The sequence below is a fragment of the Clavelina lepadiformis genome, chromosome 7, assembly GCF_947623445.1.
Source record: "Clavelina lepadiformis chromosome 7, kaClaLepa1.1, whole genome shotgun sequence".
Lineage (NCBI taxonomy): Eukaryota > Metazoa > Chordata > Ascidiacea > Aplousobranchia > Clavelinidae > Clavelina > Clavelina lepadiformis.
Genome location: NC_135246.1, coordinates 2,537,964 through 2,553,073, shown reverse-complemented (window position 1 = coordinate 2,553,073; position 15,110 = coordinate 2,537,964). Strand labels below are relative to the sequence as shown.

General features: G+C 38.1%; 2 protein-coding genes across 2 annotated transcripts; both read left to right on the top strand.

Moving 5' to 3' along the window:
* The first annotated feature begins 8,605 nt into the window (after positions 1-8,605).
* On the top strand, positions 8,606-9,793 carry LOC143465204 (zinc finger BED domain-containing protein 4-like). Its single transcript, XM_076963394.1, has one exon. The coding sequence runs from the start codon at positions 8,606-8,608 to the stop codon at positions 9,791-9,793; it is 1,188 nt and encodes a 395-aa protein (XP_076819509.1).
* A 1,602-nt stretch (positions 9,794-11,395) lies between these two features.
* LOC143465202 (uncharacterized) lies at positions 11,396-12,902 on the top strand. The gene is made up of 6 exons (XM_076963392.1): positions 11,396-11,633; positions 11,777-11,899; positions 12,052-12,152; positions 12,367-12,543; positions 12,634-12,721; positions 12,787-12,902. The coding sequence occupies exons 1-6, from the start codon at positions 11,396-11,398 to the stop codon at positions 12,900-12,902; spliced, it is 843 nt and encodes a 280-aa protein (XP_076819507.1).
* Positions 12,903-15,110: the final 2,208 nt, after the last annotated feature.

Here is a 15,110-nt window from a genome sequence, read left to right as displayed (position 1 = left end):
ACCACAAGAATGAGCAAAAGCTAAAGACACAATGAGATTAACTAAATGAAGAAGTGTACATAAATCTCAATGAATCTCATTCAAATCAGCAATCTCTATGAGGTTATGAGAGAACATCAATGTAAAATTGACTTCATTGGGGAAGATTCACCGTGTGGTTTTTGTCGTAAAGGCAAAAGTGAAGAATGTGTTTGCAATGATGAATGGCATAGAATGCGAGACTACATCACCAGCCTAAAAGGAAACCATTTGGCAGAATCTGACAAAATCTGTTGCATTTGTGGAAATTTACGAGCCGAATGTTTTTGTCAGGCTTACTCAGAACGATTCTATATGTACGTCAAAGAAACCCTAACAGTTGTTGCATAGAAAGACAATGCCGACTATTTAAGCTCATTCTGTATAGATACAAGTTGTTGGGGCTAAGTGAAACAAGTGACGGTAATTTGCTTTTGCAAAAAGTTTCAGATAATATTTCAACCAAGAGTTGTCTAGTACTGCTTGTAACCTGAAAAATAATCGATAAAAATTAACTTTGTTTCCAAACATGCTGACATTATTTTAGATTCGCCGGGTAACTAGATCTCTGCTTTTCATCAAAATCTGTAAATGTTTAAGTAATAATGCCCATGCTCTTTAGGCTTATGTTTGAGCCACGTTGAATGGCATTGAACAACTTTTCCAACTGATATTCATCGAAAAGCCTTCCAATATTTGGAATCGCTATGGGCAGGTGAGTAAGTTCGCTTATAGCCTTAAGCTCATGACTGCAGTGATTGTGAACTGCCACTGGGCATACCAATGAAGAAACTGAAGTTTGGTATGAGAGGAAACTGCTGGTAGATTGTAGTAAAATGAATTGGCTGCGTGTTGCTGTCTGTGTAAAGACGCACGTTGTGTGACAGCAAATATAAATGCAAGTGTTTTCACAACTTCTCTGTCCGGGTTGCATCAAGTCATCCAGTAAATCGTCGCAGGGAGAGCAAACTTGAGGTCACCGATCTAAGGTCTAACACCGATACAAATGAAAGTTGCAACGTTAAAAAACAGAACCGTTTAGCTGTACAACCGGTGCATTAATATATAATATGATACAGCACAACTGGGCCTATTTAAGTTAAACAAGGCTATATAGGCATGGACATAATTAAACGCAAAACTTAAATAAACGCTACTGGCGTAACAAGATATCTACACACTAACACTTGCAACTAACTTGTGCAAACCGATCGATATGTTTTCAAAATTGTGATTGAAATCAAATTATTAGTATTTTAGAGGAAAACACCTAACGTTGGCCTATTTATTTATTTTCGAACTCTATTTATATTCAACGTATCGTAACGAAATGTACTGATATAATATACCACTAATATGAGGCTACTGATATATGTAAATAATGTATAAACGAATGAGAAGGCCGGATTTTACTTTGCTATTAGGCTTAATCGTGCAGTTGTTGGCGCTTTGTGGCATGACATATTTACGTTTCGAGTGTGTGAACTTTCTAAAGTATAATGGAGATTTAAAAACATCTTTTGACAAAGCATCGTTCATAGGAATACTGTAAATGAATGTCGGGGAATTACGAAAAACAACTGAAAAACGGCCAGTTGCACACTGTCCTGAAATTCCTGTTCCAGTTTTTACGTCCCTGCCAGATCTTATTTCGGATGAAGCTGCGATGTTGGATGTAGTGAAAGATGAAGATGGCAATAGTAGCAGCTTTAGCAACTGCAGTGACACCGACTCCTCAACATCTTCACAAATGCAGAGTAAACCGACGCCTTACTCAAGATCAGCTAAACGACCTAGTTCGTGATTTAGGTTTATCTAAAGAAGCGTCTGAAGTGCTGGCTTCTCGCCTCCGTGATCATTACATTCTTTATTCGGCAACAAAAATAACGTTTTACCGGGATAGAGAAGAAATGTTAATGCAATTTTTCTCTCAAGAAGATAATTTTGTGTACTGTAATAACATCGAAGGACTTCTTTCATCTATGGGTCTACTTGAATATGAACCAGAAGAATGGAGGTTATTCATTGAAAGCTCCAAAAAAAATTTAAAATGTGTGCTACTTCACAACGGAAATAAGTTTGCCTGTGTTCCAATTGGCCACTCAGTCGTTTTAAAGGAACACTACCAACGTGTGAAAACGGTCCTGAAGAAACTTTCTTATACTGAGCATAACTGGGAGATATGCGTTGATTTGAAAATGGTCAACTTTCTCTTAGGATAACAAGGTGGCTACAACAAGTATCCCTGCTTTATTTGTTATTGGGATATCGGGCCTCTGATCAACACTGGATTAAATAGGAGTGGCCCATACGTTAACAGCTTGTGCACGGAGATAAAAACATTGTAAATGAACCTTTGGTCAGTCGTGATGGCATCATTTTACCTCCATTGCACATCAAATTGGGTTTGATGAAACAATTTTTCAAGGCATTAGATAAAGATGGTGGTTGTTTTGATTACCTTTGCAAAGTATTTCCTGGTCTTAGTATTGAAAAGCTGAAAGCAGGAATTTTTGATGGGCCACAAATACGAAAATTAATTAAAGATCAAGTTTTTCCATCACATATGACTGAAGTTGAGACGGCAGCCTGGCACTCTTTCGTTGCAGTTGTAAAAGGATTTCTTGGAAACACAAAAGCAAGCAACTATGTGGATCTCGTAGAAGTGATGCTTACGAACTTTCAAGGTCTTGGATCAAGGATGAGCATAAAAGTTCACTCTATTCAGTCACTTGTATCGCTTCCTTGAAAACCTCGGAAATGTGAGTGAGGAACAAGGTGAAAGGTTTCACCAAGATATCAAATTAATGGAAGAAAGATGTCAAGGTAGATGGGATACTCACATGATGGCAGATTACTGCTGGTGCCTAATGCGAAGCTGTCCACAACAAGACTACAGGCGAAAGTCCTACAAGAGGTCTTTCTTGCAGATGACTTCAAGCTAATTTAAGTAAACAATTAGAGTGCAAAGAACTGCACTTATGCACATCCTAAGAAGGATATATTTCTTCGTAGTGTTTTGCTTTGTATACTCCGTGGTAAATGAAAAAAATTGATTGCTTGTTAATTTCGTCTGTTTTTACAAATTGTCGTCTTTCTTGTTACCAAATTACTGCTAGTTATTGTTCACTTCAAGCAAGTTTTATTGTGGTATGGGATGCTTAGTCTCACAAATTGTAATATGTTAGGAGAATCTGATGAAAATACGAATCAATGGGGCATTTTTTGTGTTGAATATATGAAAAAAATAGATTTATGCAGCGCTTCTTCATTTAACTAATATGATTGTGTCTTTAGCTTTTGCTCATTCTTGCGGTTAGTGCAGATAGACTTACAACAACATTTAATATAGGCTATTCCTTAAGATAAAATGCAACCTAGCTTCAAATTTAAAAGTTACCAAAAATATCGAAATTCGCTAATACTGTATCTAAAAAATTAGAGCCAATTTGCATAAACTAATGGCATTTTCGAGCTCAGCGCCACAGATATACTCTAAAATCGTTCTTACCTTCCATGCCAAAATTTTTTTTCATGGCGTGACAAAGGACCAGGCTACTGCATGTTCTTAGATTACGCTATTCTAGATCGGGAATAAACTATTCTAGAATAGTCAATTATTGTGTAGGTCACATCCTTAACCTTTGTCCTACTGCATGGGTACAATTGTATCCTTTCCAATTTTACATTAAGGCAGTCTTTTTTCTAGAAACCTGAGGGACCTGAGATTTCCTGACATCTCTACATCTTTGTGTTATTAGATTATGCAGAGTAAATTTCGGCACAAAATCTTTACACACTACCGAGATAGAGGATCGAGTTGTTTTTACACCCTTAAGGGGCTGTAGGCCTATTCGAAGCCCTATCTAAAACAATGCAAAGTACAATTTTCCAATTTGAATTTGCTTCTAAACAAGCCCGGTCACCTTGCTGAGTTTTTGCATCCGCCGAGATGTAGGTCAAAAGGACTTAATGCGGTATTTTGAGAAAATTCTCGTATCTGGAATTCTCGCACCAAATGCTTCAACTTTTTAACAACTTTTTCCCTTACATTTCTCCAAAAAATCAGCCAAAAAGCCTTAACTTTGAACCAACACAAAACGTAACTTTAGCCTGAACCTACACTGCGCACACGCCATAACAACAGCAAACCTCCACAGATTAAGGTCACATGCGCACTGGACCGGAACCATTGATACTTTTCCTTTTGTGACGTCTTGGATGCGACCTTCGTAACAATCGCCGGGTTGCCGTTTTAAAACTACTGAAAATCTGTTTTACTACTGTTAAACTACTGTTTTAAAACTACTGTTTTTTTTATAACGTTTAAGTGCGTTTAAACTAAAGAAATATCCAAAATGCTAGATTCAGAGATGATCTCGCTGAAACATCCTAACACGGGTGACATTTTGGGTCACCATCTTCTACGACCTCTAGTCAAGGAGGAAAGTCTGATAGAGCAGTTGGCGGATGCAAACGAAGGAACAGAGAGCTTCGTTGGAAATCGAATATTGAGTTGCGCACGTTTGGAAGAGATTCTTTCAGACATCTGCAACGGACACAATTGTCAGTCGCCTTTTTGTGAAGCAAAATTCTAAGGGGACTGGGAAGAAATTCGTGGTTGTGGTTCGATTGTTAAATTTAAATGCCTTTGTTGTGACTTTGTTAGTCAAAGTTTCTCCACTTTTGATAAAGTCTCTGGGCAGGAAAATCGTAGTATGTGGCAAAGCAATAGCAAAGTAAACCTTCAGTTGGCCTGTGGAATCATGCTTAGCGGTCTAATCCAGCAATCCGCGCAAGCCTTTTTAAGCTGCCTTGATCTTCCTTCACCAAATTTGAAGCGGCTGTCACGGTACTGCAAGAAAACTTCAGACTTGGTCTCGAAGTGCAACGAAGACGACATGAGAGACAGGCGTATTAGTCTGAAGGAGCGGAACTTGCGCGTTGGACTTCCTTTAAAGGCAAAAGTGTCGGTGGAAGCTGATTCACAGTAAGAAAAACAAACTGTTATGACACTAAAATCTATCAAACATTTTATTAGCATCCTGTGAGCTGGTGCTTTTCTTCCTATTGAAATTGAACTAACCATCACACCTTACCGTTTTAGTAAGTAAAACCTACTTTGTTTATGGTACATCAGTTTTACGTCATCTTCATATAGATTTAACGTGGGTCTTGCGGCAGCTCCTAAGCAACCAACCCAACCCGCAACACAGGTTGTATGTGTTATGGCGGAAAATGTGACACCAAAAAAGAGCATTATTGCAATTGGCACGAAAACAAAGGAGAGAGCTAGAAGAAAATCGACTGATGTGAGGTCAGATGACCAATTCCCTATAGGGGTTCCGCCAGGTTAGCAATTTAATTTAAGTTTAATGTGAGTTACTTACTTCTCAATCACAAATAACTGCAACATTTTCCGGTCTGAAAGCTTTCATCAACAGCTACTGTACCTTTACTTATACGAATGTCGTATACGTGTTACAGGAAACATGGAACGTACCTTGGGTGAACAACTGGCAAGGGACCTGCAGCGGGAGGCGATCGATGTCGACGTTTTAACGACCGACAACGATTCCAAGTTCTTCGAAGGTTTTTCAAAGCAAATTGAAAATAGCCAAAAAGAGCAGGTCACCCGGCAGGTGTGCTGTGTGCACACATTTCGTTCACTTGGTCGGCGCATGAAACAACTAAAACTGGGCACGCTTTTTCCGGCAAGACACGAACAGAACCGTAGCGGCGCGATCCCAAAAAAAGTTTGCATTGGAGTGCCAAAGCAGTCTTTTCGCCGAATATAAAGTCTGCATATTAAAATACGGAAATAACATTGATGAAATGGCCGCAAAACTTCTCGGCGCAGCTGACGCCATGTTAGGCTGCCTACAAGGTGACCATAGCGACTGCAAGCGGTTGTCCTTTGTCTGTCGCGGTAGAGAAAAGCCAGTAACTTGGGACAGCCGCACGGTGCGACTTGTGCTTGACGAGCACGCGAAACTAACTTGCAAGCGGGCAATAGCAAAATATTTCAACAAAACAATTCTGTCAAGAATACGTCTTGGCAGAAATACAAATAAGGTTGAAAGTGTTAACGCTACACTGGCAAAGACTTTACGAAAAGGTCGACATTTTCAGATAACTATGGCTGGGCGTGCTCACCTGGCTGTGATATGCCGTAATAATGGCCTTGGCAGTGGGATAGCTAGGGCTTGCGCAGCTTTAGGCGTTGGTTTGGAAGTGGGTTCTCCAGCAACGAAACGCTAAGCTGGTCTTCAGGCGGAACAAGTCCAGGCTGTATTGAAGAAAGACACTCCGGCAGCTCGAAGGCGACGAAAGTTCTGCAAAAGTAGGAGATTTAAACACGAGGAGCGTGCAGTAATCCTTGATGCCATATTTAGCCGGTTTTGATGGTATATAATTATATACTGTGTAAATTTAGTATGTCCTCGATATGGAAAAAATTGTTCATCTATGGTGATACATTCATGTGGTTTGTAGGCTCTCTCCAAATTTTTATTCAGCATGAGCCAAATATCTCGTATTGGTTCAGCTTTATCGTTGTCAAATCTAATAAATTTGAGCGTCATCTTGAAGCGATCTCGAAACATAGCTGCACGTACAAGAGGCCAAGCATCTAATTTCCACATATCTTCCAGATTATCTTTGTTATTTCTGCTTACACCAGCAACAATAAGGATGCCAATAAATGCTAAAGAATCTATGCTAAATTTCGAATCGGTGAAATGCCATGCATTATCAGCGGAAATTTATGGGAGTTGAGGACAGGGGCATGAGCTGATTTTCTGAGTATAATCGAGGTCACAAAGATAACATATCATATAACGTTGTTCAATGTCTACGTGGCCTAACAACACGTGTGATTCTTCTGTAGAGCACAGTATTTAAACATTCGGACCATTAAATACGGCACACCGTACAAAAGGTATAACTAATTTGGGAATTTCAATATAAAATGTATGTGGATACAATTGTACCCATACCGCCTTTTAGCGGTGTAAAATTATGCAGTAGGACAAAGGTTAAGTGCATGCACGCAACGCACGTGTTTAACCCCAAAAGGACTTGTAGTTTGCATCGCAAGTAGCAATGCACTGGTGCAATCATTGTAATAAAGTTTGTTTTTGCTTTGCTTCTACATTGCTGCAGGAACGGTGGGATAAGAACCCAATAACACAAGGCTTAGGTGACATACAGTAGTTAATCCGAGTTTAATTCGATTTTTTCGCATGCGACCGACAATGTCGTTGAAAGCAATTAAACTTCTGTCCGATTTGTCCTGCCAATGTGAGCCGAGTTCTATATTCTGAGCCACGAACCAACTTGGAAAGTGCACGCACGACTTTTAGGCAACGTTTCAAAACACTGAAGATAAAAATCTATGGCACCGAAACGTTTTCGACATTGAATGCTTGGAAGCAAGGCAGTGAGTAATAGGTCGCTTGTTGAAAAGTTTAATTCTTAGATATCCATTTATTACTTTTAAAAGTTTTAGTGTGTTCAGATAAAAGTTCGAATTTCTTCCAGGAATTTAGCAATCGATTCGTGAACCCGATCTTGAACGGGAAGCACGTTGACTCGACCAGGTACAACGTGGACGTGATGAAGAAGAGATCCCACGTCCTGCACGAGTTGTTGTCTGAAGGTGTGCCATGAAGGAAAACATGTTCTTTACGTTCACTCTTATCTATAAGGCAACCAGTTTTTTACCTAAAAAGTTTAAATTTTGACCTTATTTTGAAAAACGCTATACTGATAGTCTCTACACTGTCTACAGCAACTTTCTAATCTAAAGCTGCATTTAAAATTGACAAAACGCTTTTCTAGTGTTGACTTTTTTTCGTTTCTGCGTATTAACATTGACAACTTGCAGTTTCAAATGCAATGCCTTCAAATCGTGACGTCACCAGACGCGCTGAAAGGCCTTCCCTCTCTTTGTGGCTTTGGTTCTAACTTTTAAGTATAATTTGGAGCACTGGAATTGTTTGCGGTACAACAAAAGAGGAAAACGGAAGAATAATATTACAAAATTACAAGTTTGATACATTTTGACCTAACGTAACATTTTGACTTCATTTGACCTAATAACTTCTATACCACACGTCGTACAAAGCTGAAATTTGTTTTGTGCTTGTTTGATAGCATTCTGAGCAGGTTAAAACAATTGACCATATTGACTTCTGGTTGCCCTACTTATCTATGATGATGATGAGGTAGGCGAGTTATACTTGTAATCAGAGTTGGATCAATTGTAATTTGTAATTGAGCTGAATGTAATTAATTACATTTTTCATGTAATTGTAATTGTATATGAAGCATTTTTATTTTGTGTAATTGTAATTTGATAAAGTTTTTGCCTAATTACAATTTCAATTACATTGTTATTGAGACCTGGTGTGTTATGTGCTTAATTTTGTTGATGCAGAATGGAAGCTACGCAGCTTTGTCCTGGCAGTGGACTCATTTTTAGGGCGGCATACAGCTGAAAACATTGCTGAGGCTTATGACAACGTAATGGAAAAGTTTAGACTTACAACAAAAGTAAAAAAGGTTGTCAGACAATGCTTCCTCCATGATAAAAGCATTTCGGGTTTCCCTTCCAGAGTTCACACTGCATAAAATTGGTGAAGAAATCAATGAGGACAATGAGAAACAGTTGACTCCTGATCCTGAACAAGAAATGATCGAGGAGGGTGCTGATTTACATGCTCTTCTCGCTTACTTACCAGTAAGAGTAAGCTGTTTTGCTCATACACAACAACTTTGTATTAAGGATTGTCTGCAAAATTCGGAGTTTGCTAAGTCTTACGTTGGGAAGCAGCTGGGAAAGGTGGCCAAAATTGTAAATTCAGTAAGAAAATCTGTAAATGCTACCTCTTATTTGCAACGTAAAAAAATAACGTTAAGAGCACAGAATGTGACAAGATGGAATTCGCAGCTTGTTATGTTGCAAAGTGTCTTAAAGGATCACGAAAAAGTTAACGCGGCTCTCACCTTGATCCAGTCACGGGAGAAAATAACAAATCAAGATTATTTGGCATTGAGTGAGCTCGTGAGTGTGCTGCTGCCATTCAAGGAAGCAATGCAGCAAGTTGAAGGAGAAAATATTGTAACATCCTCTTGCATTTGTCCGGTAGTGCTTGGCTTACTGAAAGCAATGGAACAACTAAAACACTCAAATCTCCACTATTGCCAGAAATTGGCAGCTAATCTTAAAGACTCTGTTTCTAAAAGGCTGTTGCCATACACAAATTCTCCGGACAATAGACTTGCATCTCTTCTTGATCCACGATTTAAAAACAGCTGGATTGAAGATGACGTTGAAAAAGAAGAAGCAATACGTTTGCTAAAAACTCATGTGGCAAGTAGACTTGACAAGAATGACGAAGAGAGTTGTAGGACAGAGGATGAAAATCCTGCAAAAAAGCCAAAGCTATTAAACTTCATGGCGGAAGGCTTAAAAAAGAAAAGACCAAGAAATTCAATAAGTGAAGTCGACAGCTATTTGGGGGTAGAAACCATGCATTTCGATGAAGACCCACTAATGTATTGGAAGAAGAAGTCAGAAGAACTTCCAACGCTTGCTACTTCAGCCAAGGATTATTTGGGATTAACAGCAACATCAGCCCCGTCAGAAAGAATATTTTCAATTGCGGGTAACTTTTATACGGCAAGAAGAAATTTACTGGGGTCAGAAACTTTTCGCACCCTAATGTTCATCAAATGCAATCCAACAGTTTCTGAGAAAGTGAAAATGTAAATGCGAACCAAATTTTTGTAATTTGTAGTTATCAGGAGCTTCTTTCCTTTTGCATTTATTTTAATTTTACACACCTTATCGCTATCATCCTTGTTCCTTATCGCTGTCGCCTTACCGCTATCAGCTTTGTGTATTCGTTTGATTACATTTCATTGCCTGTCTTGTAGCCTATTCGTTGTTAGCCGTTGCCAGTCGCTCAAACTTTTGGTTGTTAACAGTGGCTTAAAACATTTTTCTGTGTTTGTATTTTTCAGTAATCATGATTAGGAATAGTTGAAATATTCGAAAACGTTCGAGTTTTTTTTTAATTAAAGGGTATTCTTCGTATCATGAATGAAACATGAATAGTTTGTGATTGTTGCTAATAACGTCGCTACGGTTTTCAAAGAGCACCTCTCTCCCGAAGTTGAATTTATGATTAATAAATTACATGTTTAACAGTAATTATAATTGTAATTTGATATTTTTAGCACGGAGTAATTGTAATGTAATTGAAACATGTAAGGAAGTAATTGTAATTGAACTGAAATAATGTAATTGATCCAACTCTGCTTGTAATGCCTGGTGCTGCAAATACTCTTGGTAACTTATCTCGTAAAAAGATTTTGACTTAAAACATGACTGCGATTGTAACCCGAATGTTGGAACAAAAATGCTCCCCATGTGCTTACATCAAGCTCACTCCAGCCCTAAATTTTTCACAAAGTTCAAGTTTGAAAAAGCTGTCACCATAACTTTGCCAACCTGCTACTTGCCAGACAAGTCTGATGTGGAAATGACTGAGTAAACAGAAATATTAACAATGGTAACGACTGGATTCTAGTGGGTAACGTGTCTAGTCAGGACGTATTCCTTGTCGTTTGAAGCTATGTCATTTTGGAGGTGCAAATTTCTAAAAAAGAACTTAATGTTTAAATAATAGCAAATAGTTATGGCTGCTCACTTGTGTTTCTATTTTCTCAACAATTATTATATTATAGATTGAGATTGCTGGACTGAGAAAAGCCTGTTTGCAATCTTCACTGGTCTGCAATAAACCTGCAAACCATGACATTATCTCATGATACAATTAAACTTAAAAATATCATCTGCAGGAAAGATGTAATCAGCAAGCGATCTGGCTTCAACACTAAACGAATGCTGTTCTAGTGCAATATGGTTTGTAATGAATCGGAGAATCCAACAATTAAGTGGCAGATCTTGAATTACATGGGACAAAGGTCGATGGTTAGGAATGCTTTTTTTGTGAAGTAAAGTGACTTTCATCAGAAATTTAAATTTACTATTTTTTTCTTGAGAAAAGTCCAGTGGTTGACGCTTGAAAAGTTTTAGTGGGGAAAAGTATTACGTGTTTTCTGCCTTCGGCACTGATAGTGTCGCCCGTTGCCGAACGTGTCATTCTACCGATGCCTGTACTGTTGTGTAGACGTGCCCACTTTTTACCGTTTTTATGAAATATAATCCGATAGTTAACTGCAGGTCCCTTCGAACCAGCACTAGAAAAAGGACGGTAACACAGTAACAGAGGCTTATAAAAATAACTCACGTAATTATCGTGTGAAAGAGAGTTTAAGGCCAAAACATGCACATTTTAAACTTGTCATGGCCAAAGCAAAACTGGTTGTCATAGGCTATCACGTAGCGGATATTCTTTCTCGTAACTGTTATGTTGCTGGAAATGTGGCTCTCTATGAAGAGTTTGACAAACAAGTTAAGATCAAGTTTCCAGCTGAACAAAGCAAATCTGCTATTGTTTCTAAACTTGACGAATATATTAAAGAAGACTTGGAAAAGTTTGGAATAAGAAATAATCTTTACTACATGAGCGATGCAGACAGTTGTAACATCAAGGTCGTTGTTTACAGGAGCACTACTATTTTTATATCTGCACTTGGAAACCTGCTTGCAATTGAATCACCTTCTTGCTTGGAGATTGTCCATGAGCTTGCCTCAGTTGGTTTGTCTAAATATTTTGCTCATAAGTTGATCTTTCAAAAATGTTGGAAAAAGAACGATCGTTTGATTTCGAAATTCTCGATCAAATAACTGGAGTGATTCTGTGCAATGGAAATATTTGTCTCACTTCATTGGAAACTTCAACTGCAGGTTCGCATCAATACAAGTTAATAAAGAAACATAAGAAACTGAAAGTACACTTTAATCTTTCTTCAGCATTCTACTTACTGTGTTTGTTTGCTATAAATAAAAGAGTAATCTAGATTCTAGACCAAAAAATAAAAACGGCGTTTTCCTCACAGAACCAAAAGCATTTGTAGATGATTATGAGCTCAACGGAAACCAGGTCGTGGTCCATCAAGCTTCACAAAGTGATTATAAGAAGCATTTGAACGATGAAAATGTAATTTGATTTTAAAACAAAAAATGTTGTGTTGTAAAACCCCATCTTGGTGATAGGTATTTAAATTAAGGATTCTATGGAACGATGTCACCCAGAAGGTGTCATTTTATGCTTAAATTTTTGTCGTATAACCGGCGTTTTTCTTTTTTTGTGAAAACGGTTTTTCATTGTATTTTGCCTTGAAGTGCAATTTGGTGTTTGAATTGATTCGCAGATCTATCAAATAGTTCAAAAACCCAAAGCACGTGTTTTGTTTCTGTTCAACACGACATTTCCCACTTGGCCCGCAAAAGCCAGTTTAAGCCAAATTGAACCCAATTTACACAAGTTGAAACAACTCTTTGAAGGTCTTGGCTGTGCAGTGAGAGAGGAACCAAACTTGTCAGCTGAAGTAAGTATTAGTGGATCAGAATTCTATGATTTCCTTCTAACATTGCTTCACTGTTTACAATATTCAAATAATCATTAACATGTTACACAGGAAATGCGGAAAACCATAAAATGCTTCTTAAAAAATGACCAACACACTGACTTCTGTGTTCTTTTCATTGTCAGCCATGGTGAAAATGGTAAGATTCTTGCATGGCAGTGGAGCTGTTGTTAGTATTTATCTTTTCCTTTACATGTCGATTAGATTCAGGAAAAGATGTGGTGTTTGGAAAAGACGGAGAATCGCTGACGATCCTAGAGATAGTGGATTGTTTTTTTCCCGCCAAATGTAGCAGTGATTTGTTGGACAAACAGTTATAAAGTGCCACAAAACTGCCAAAATTTCTTTTTTGAGTGGCAACACTGGTTACAGTCTACTAAGTCAACCCTAGAAAGTGGTCGACTTTACTATGTAGCTATCCCAATGTTTTATCAAAATGTGTTCGTTCAAAGAAGCTTCAATATAATCAGAATATACAGTGGTCAATCTTGTGCAACCAATTCAACAAGGTGAACAATTAAGTCTAAGATTAAGAAAAGCAGAACAACGACCTTGAGGCTCATTTATCATCGAGTACAATAAGCATTTCTATAAACAAACATTGTAGTGATTTGGTCGCCCTTACAGGCTAAGGAACGATAAAAAACCATTTCATTACAGACCAATCGACCAATCTTTAAATTCTTTTCGTTGCAGCCACTCCGCACGGAACTGTTGAACATATTTCATTTTTTTGAACTAGGTACACCTGATGCCATTTCAATTAAAATTATATATATTTCACCTGACCACTCCAGGTTTTAAATAGGCTAAGCAGTTTCAGTTACTCTTTAAAATTTTAAATAAATTTCCAAAGGAACAGAAACAAGTAGGCTAGGCTACAAGAATATTTACTAAACTTTTGCCGGTTTAAAAAAATAAAACCGAAAAAAAAAACCTAGATTTCAAGTGAGACCGCTGGGCATAGACGAAATGGGGTTTTTCTTACATTGTTGTTCTGGAAGCAACGACATAAAGTTCTTTATATCGTTGCTGGAAGTGTTTGTTTTTCGTGTTAGCTCAAGTTTCTCTAACTAACATAATTAAACATTTGTCTTATTCTGCAGTAGGATTCTATACCTTAGCACAGTGCTTTTCAACCTGTGGGACGGTACGCACTTGTGCGGTTGAAAAAAATTGCAGTGCGGATGACAAACGCGGTGCGGATTTTTTCTGACTTGGAATTATTCAAACAAACTTATTCATTGTGATTTTTTTCTTGCAGAATCTATCTTGTTGTTCTAATGCACACACAAGCTATAGTATTTATATCTATCTTAATGAAGTATTGTTCTGTGGGACTTGTGCTTTTGTCACAACCAAGCATTGTTAATTTGGTTCATTGTTCTGTCACAATAAAACAATTGGTAAAATTTGTTCTCGACTTTTCAATTGCAGGATTGATGTTGATCTGCACTACGTAGAACAAGCTGCAGGCTAGGCTAGCAAGGTTGCAAATACTTACAGATTTTCTTACAGCTCTTTTGGTAATGTTTTTGAGCCTTTGTGAATGTCAAACCTTGACAAGTGATTTTTAAGTTACATGTGGTAGGTAGCAGTTTGCGTGTGAAGTGGACAAATTTACTCTGGCCTAGCCTTAGCCTAATTTTAATAACATGTGGTAGGTTCATTGATTTTTAATAGCTGCACGGCTTAATTTTTTCTTCTTAACTCAGAAATATGCGTGTGAAGTGAAGTGGACAAATTTACTCCAAGGTGAGGTAGGCCTAGCCTTAGCCTAATGCTGGCAGTGGGTGGCAGCATAGGTTTGCAAGGCTGGTTAAGCAGATTGAGAAAAGGTTTTGAAAGTTGTTAAATTTTACGTGAAGACCTCGTTAGTTGTGAAAAAATACATATCTGGCCGAATTTATCTAGCCTACTTACTTTCTTACCTCTTGTCTGGGTTGTATTCCCAAAATAATAACGTACATTGAAGTATTAATCTACATACACTACCAGGGCTGGCGCACTGTAATTAGCACTGGATAATTCACTGAAGCTTTTTTGCAGACGGACTGTGGACTTGAGCTTAGCTTGAACAGGAGCCTCCGGGATCTTTGGGTCATACTCTCAATACCGATTTCTGCCAGCAAGCCTTTTTCAATCGCGGAAAACACGCTGCATTTTGGATAGGAGTTCTGGATAGTTCTTGTACAAAACCCCACAACTTATTTGGCCGAAAAAGGGCTTTAGTGCACTGGTTGACATCAAAACGAAGAAAAGGAATTGTCTTCATGATGAGACGCTTGATGACCTAATGCGGGGAGCTTTGGAGCAAGAAGTTGTGCCTAACTGGTCTGAAATTGCCAGAAACATTCAGCAGCAACCGAGTCATTGATAAAAGTTGTTAAGTCTCTTCATTTGAATGAAAAAGTGTTAAGTCTCTTCATTTTCTTTTGTGTAATAATTTTCGGTTGGTTTAAAGTGCGGATGAAATTTTTGCGAAAAAAATGTGCGGATGGTTCTCAAAAATGTTGAAAAGCACTGCC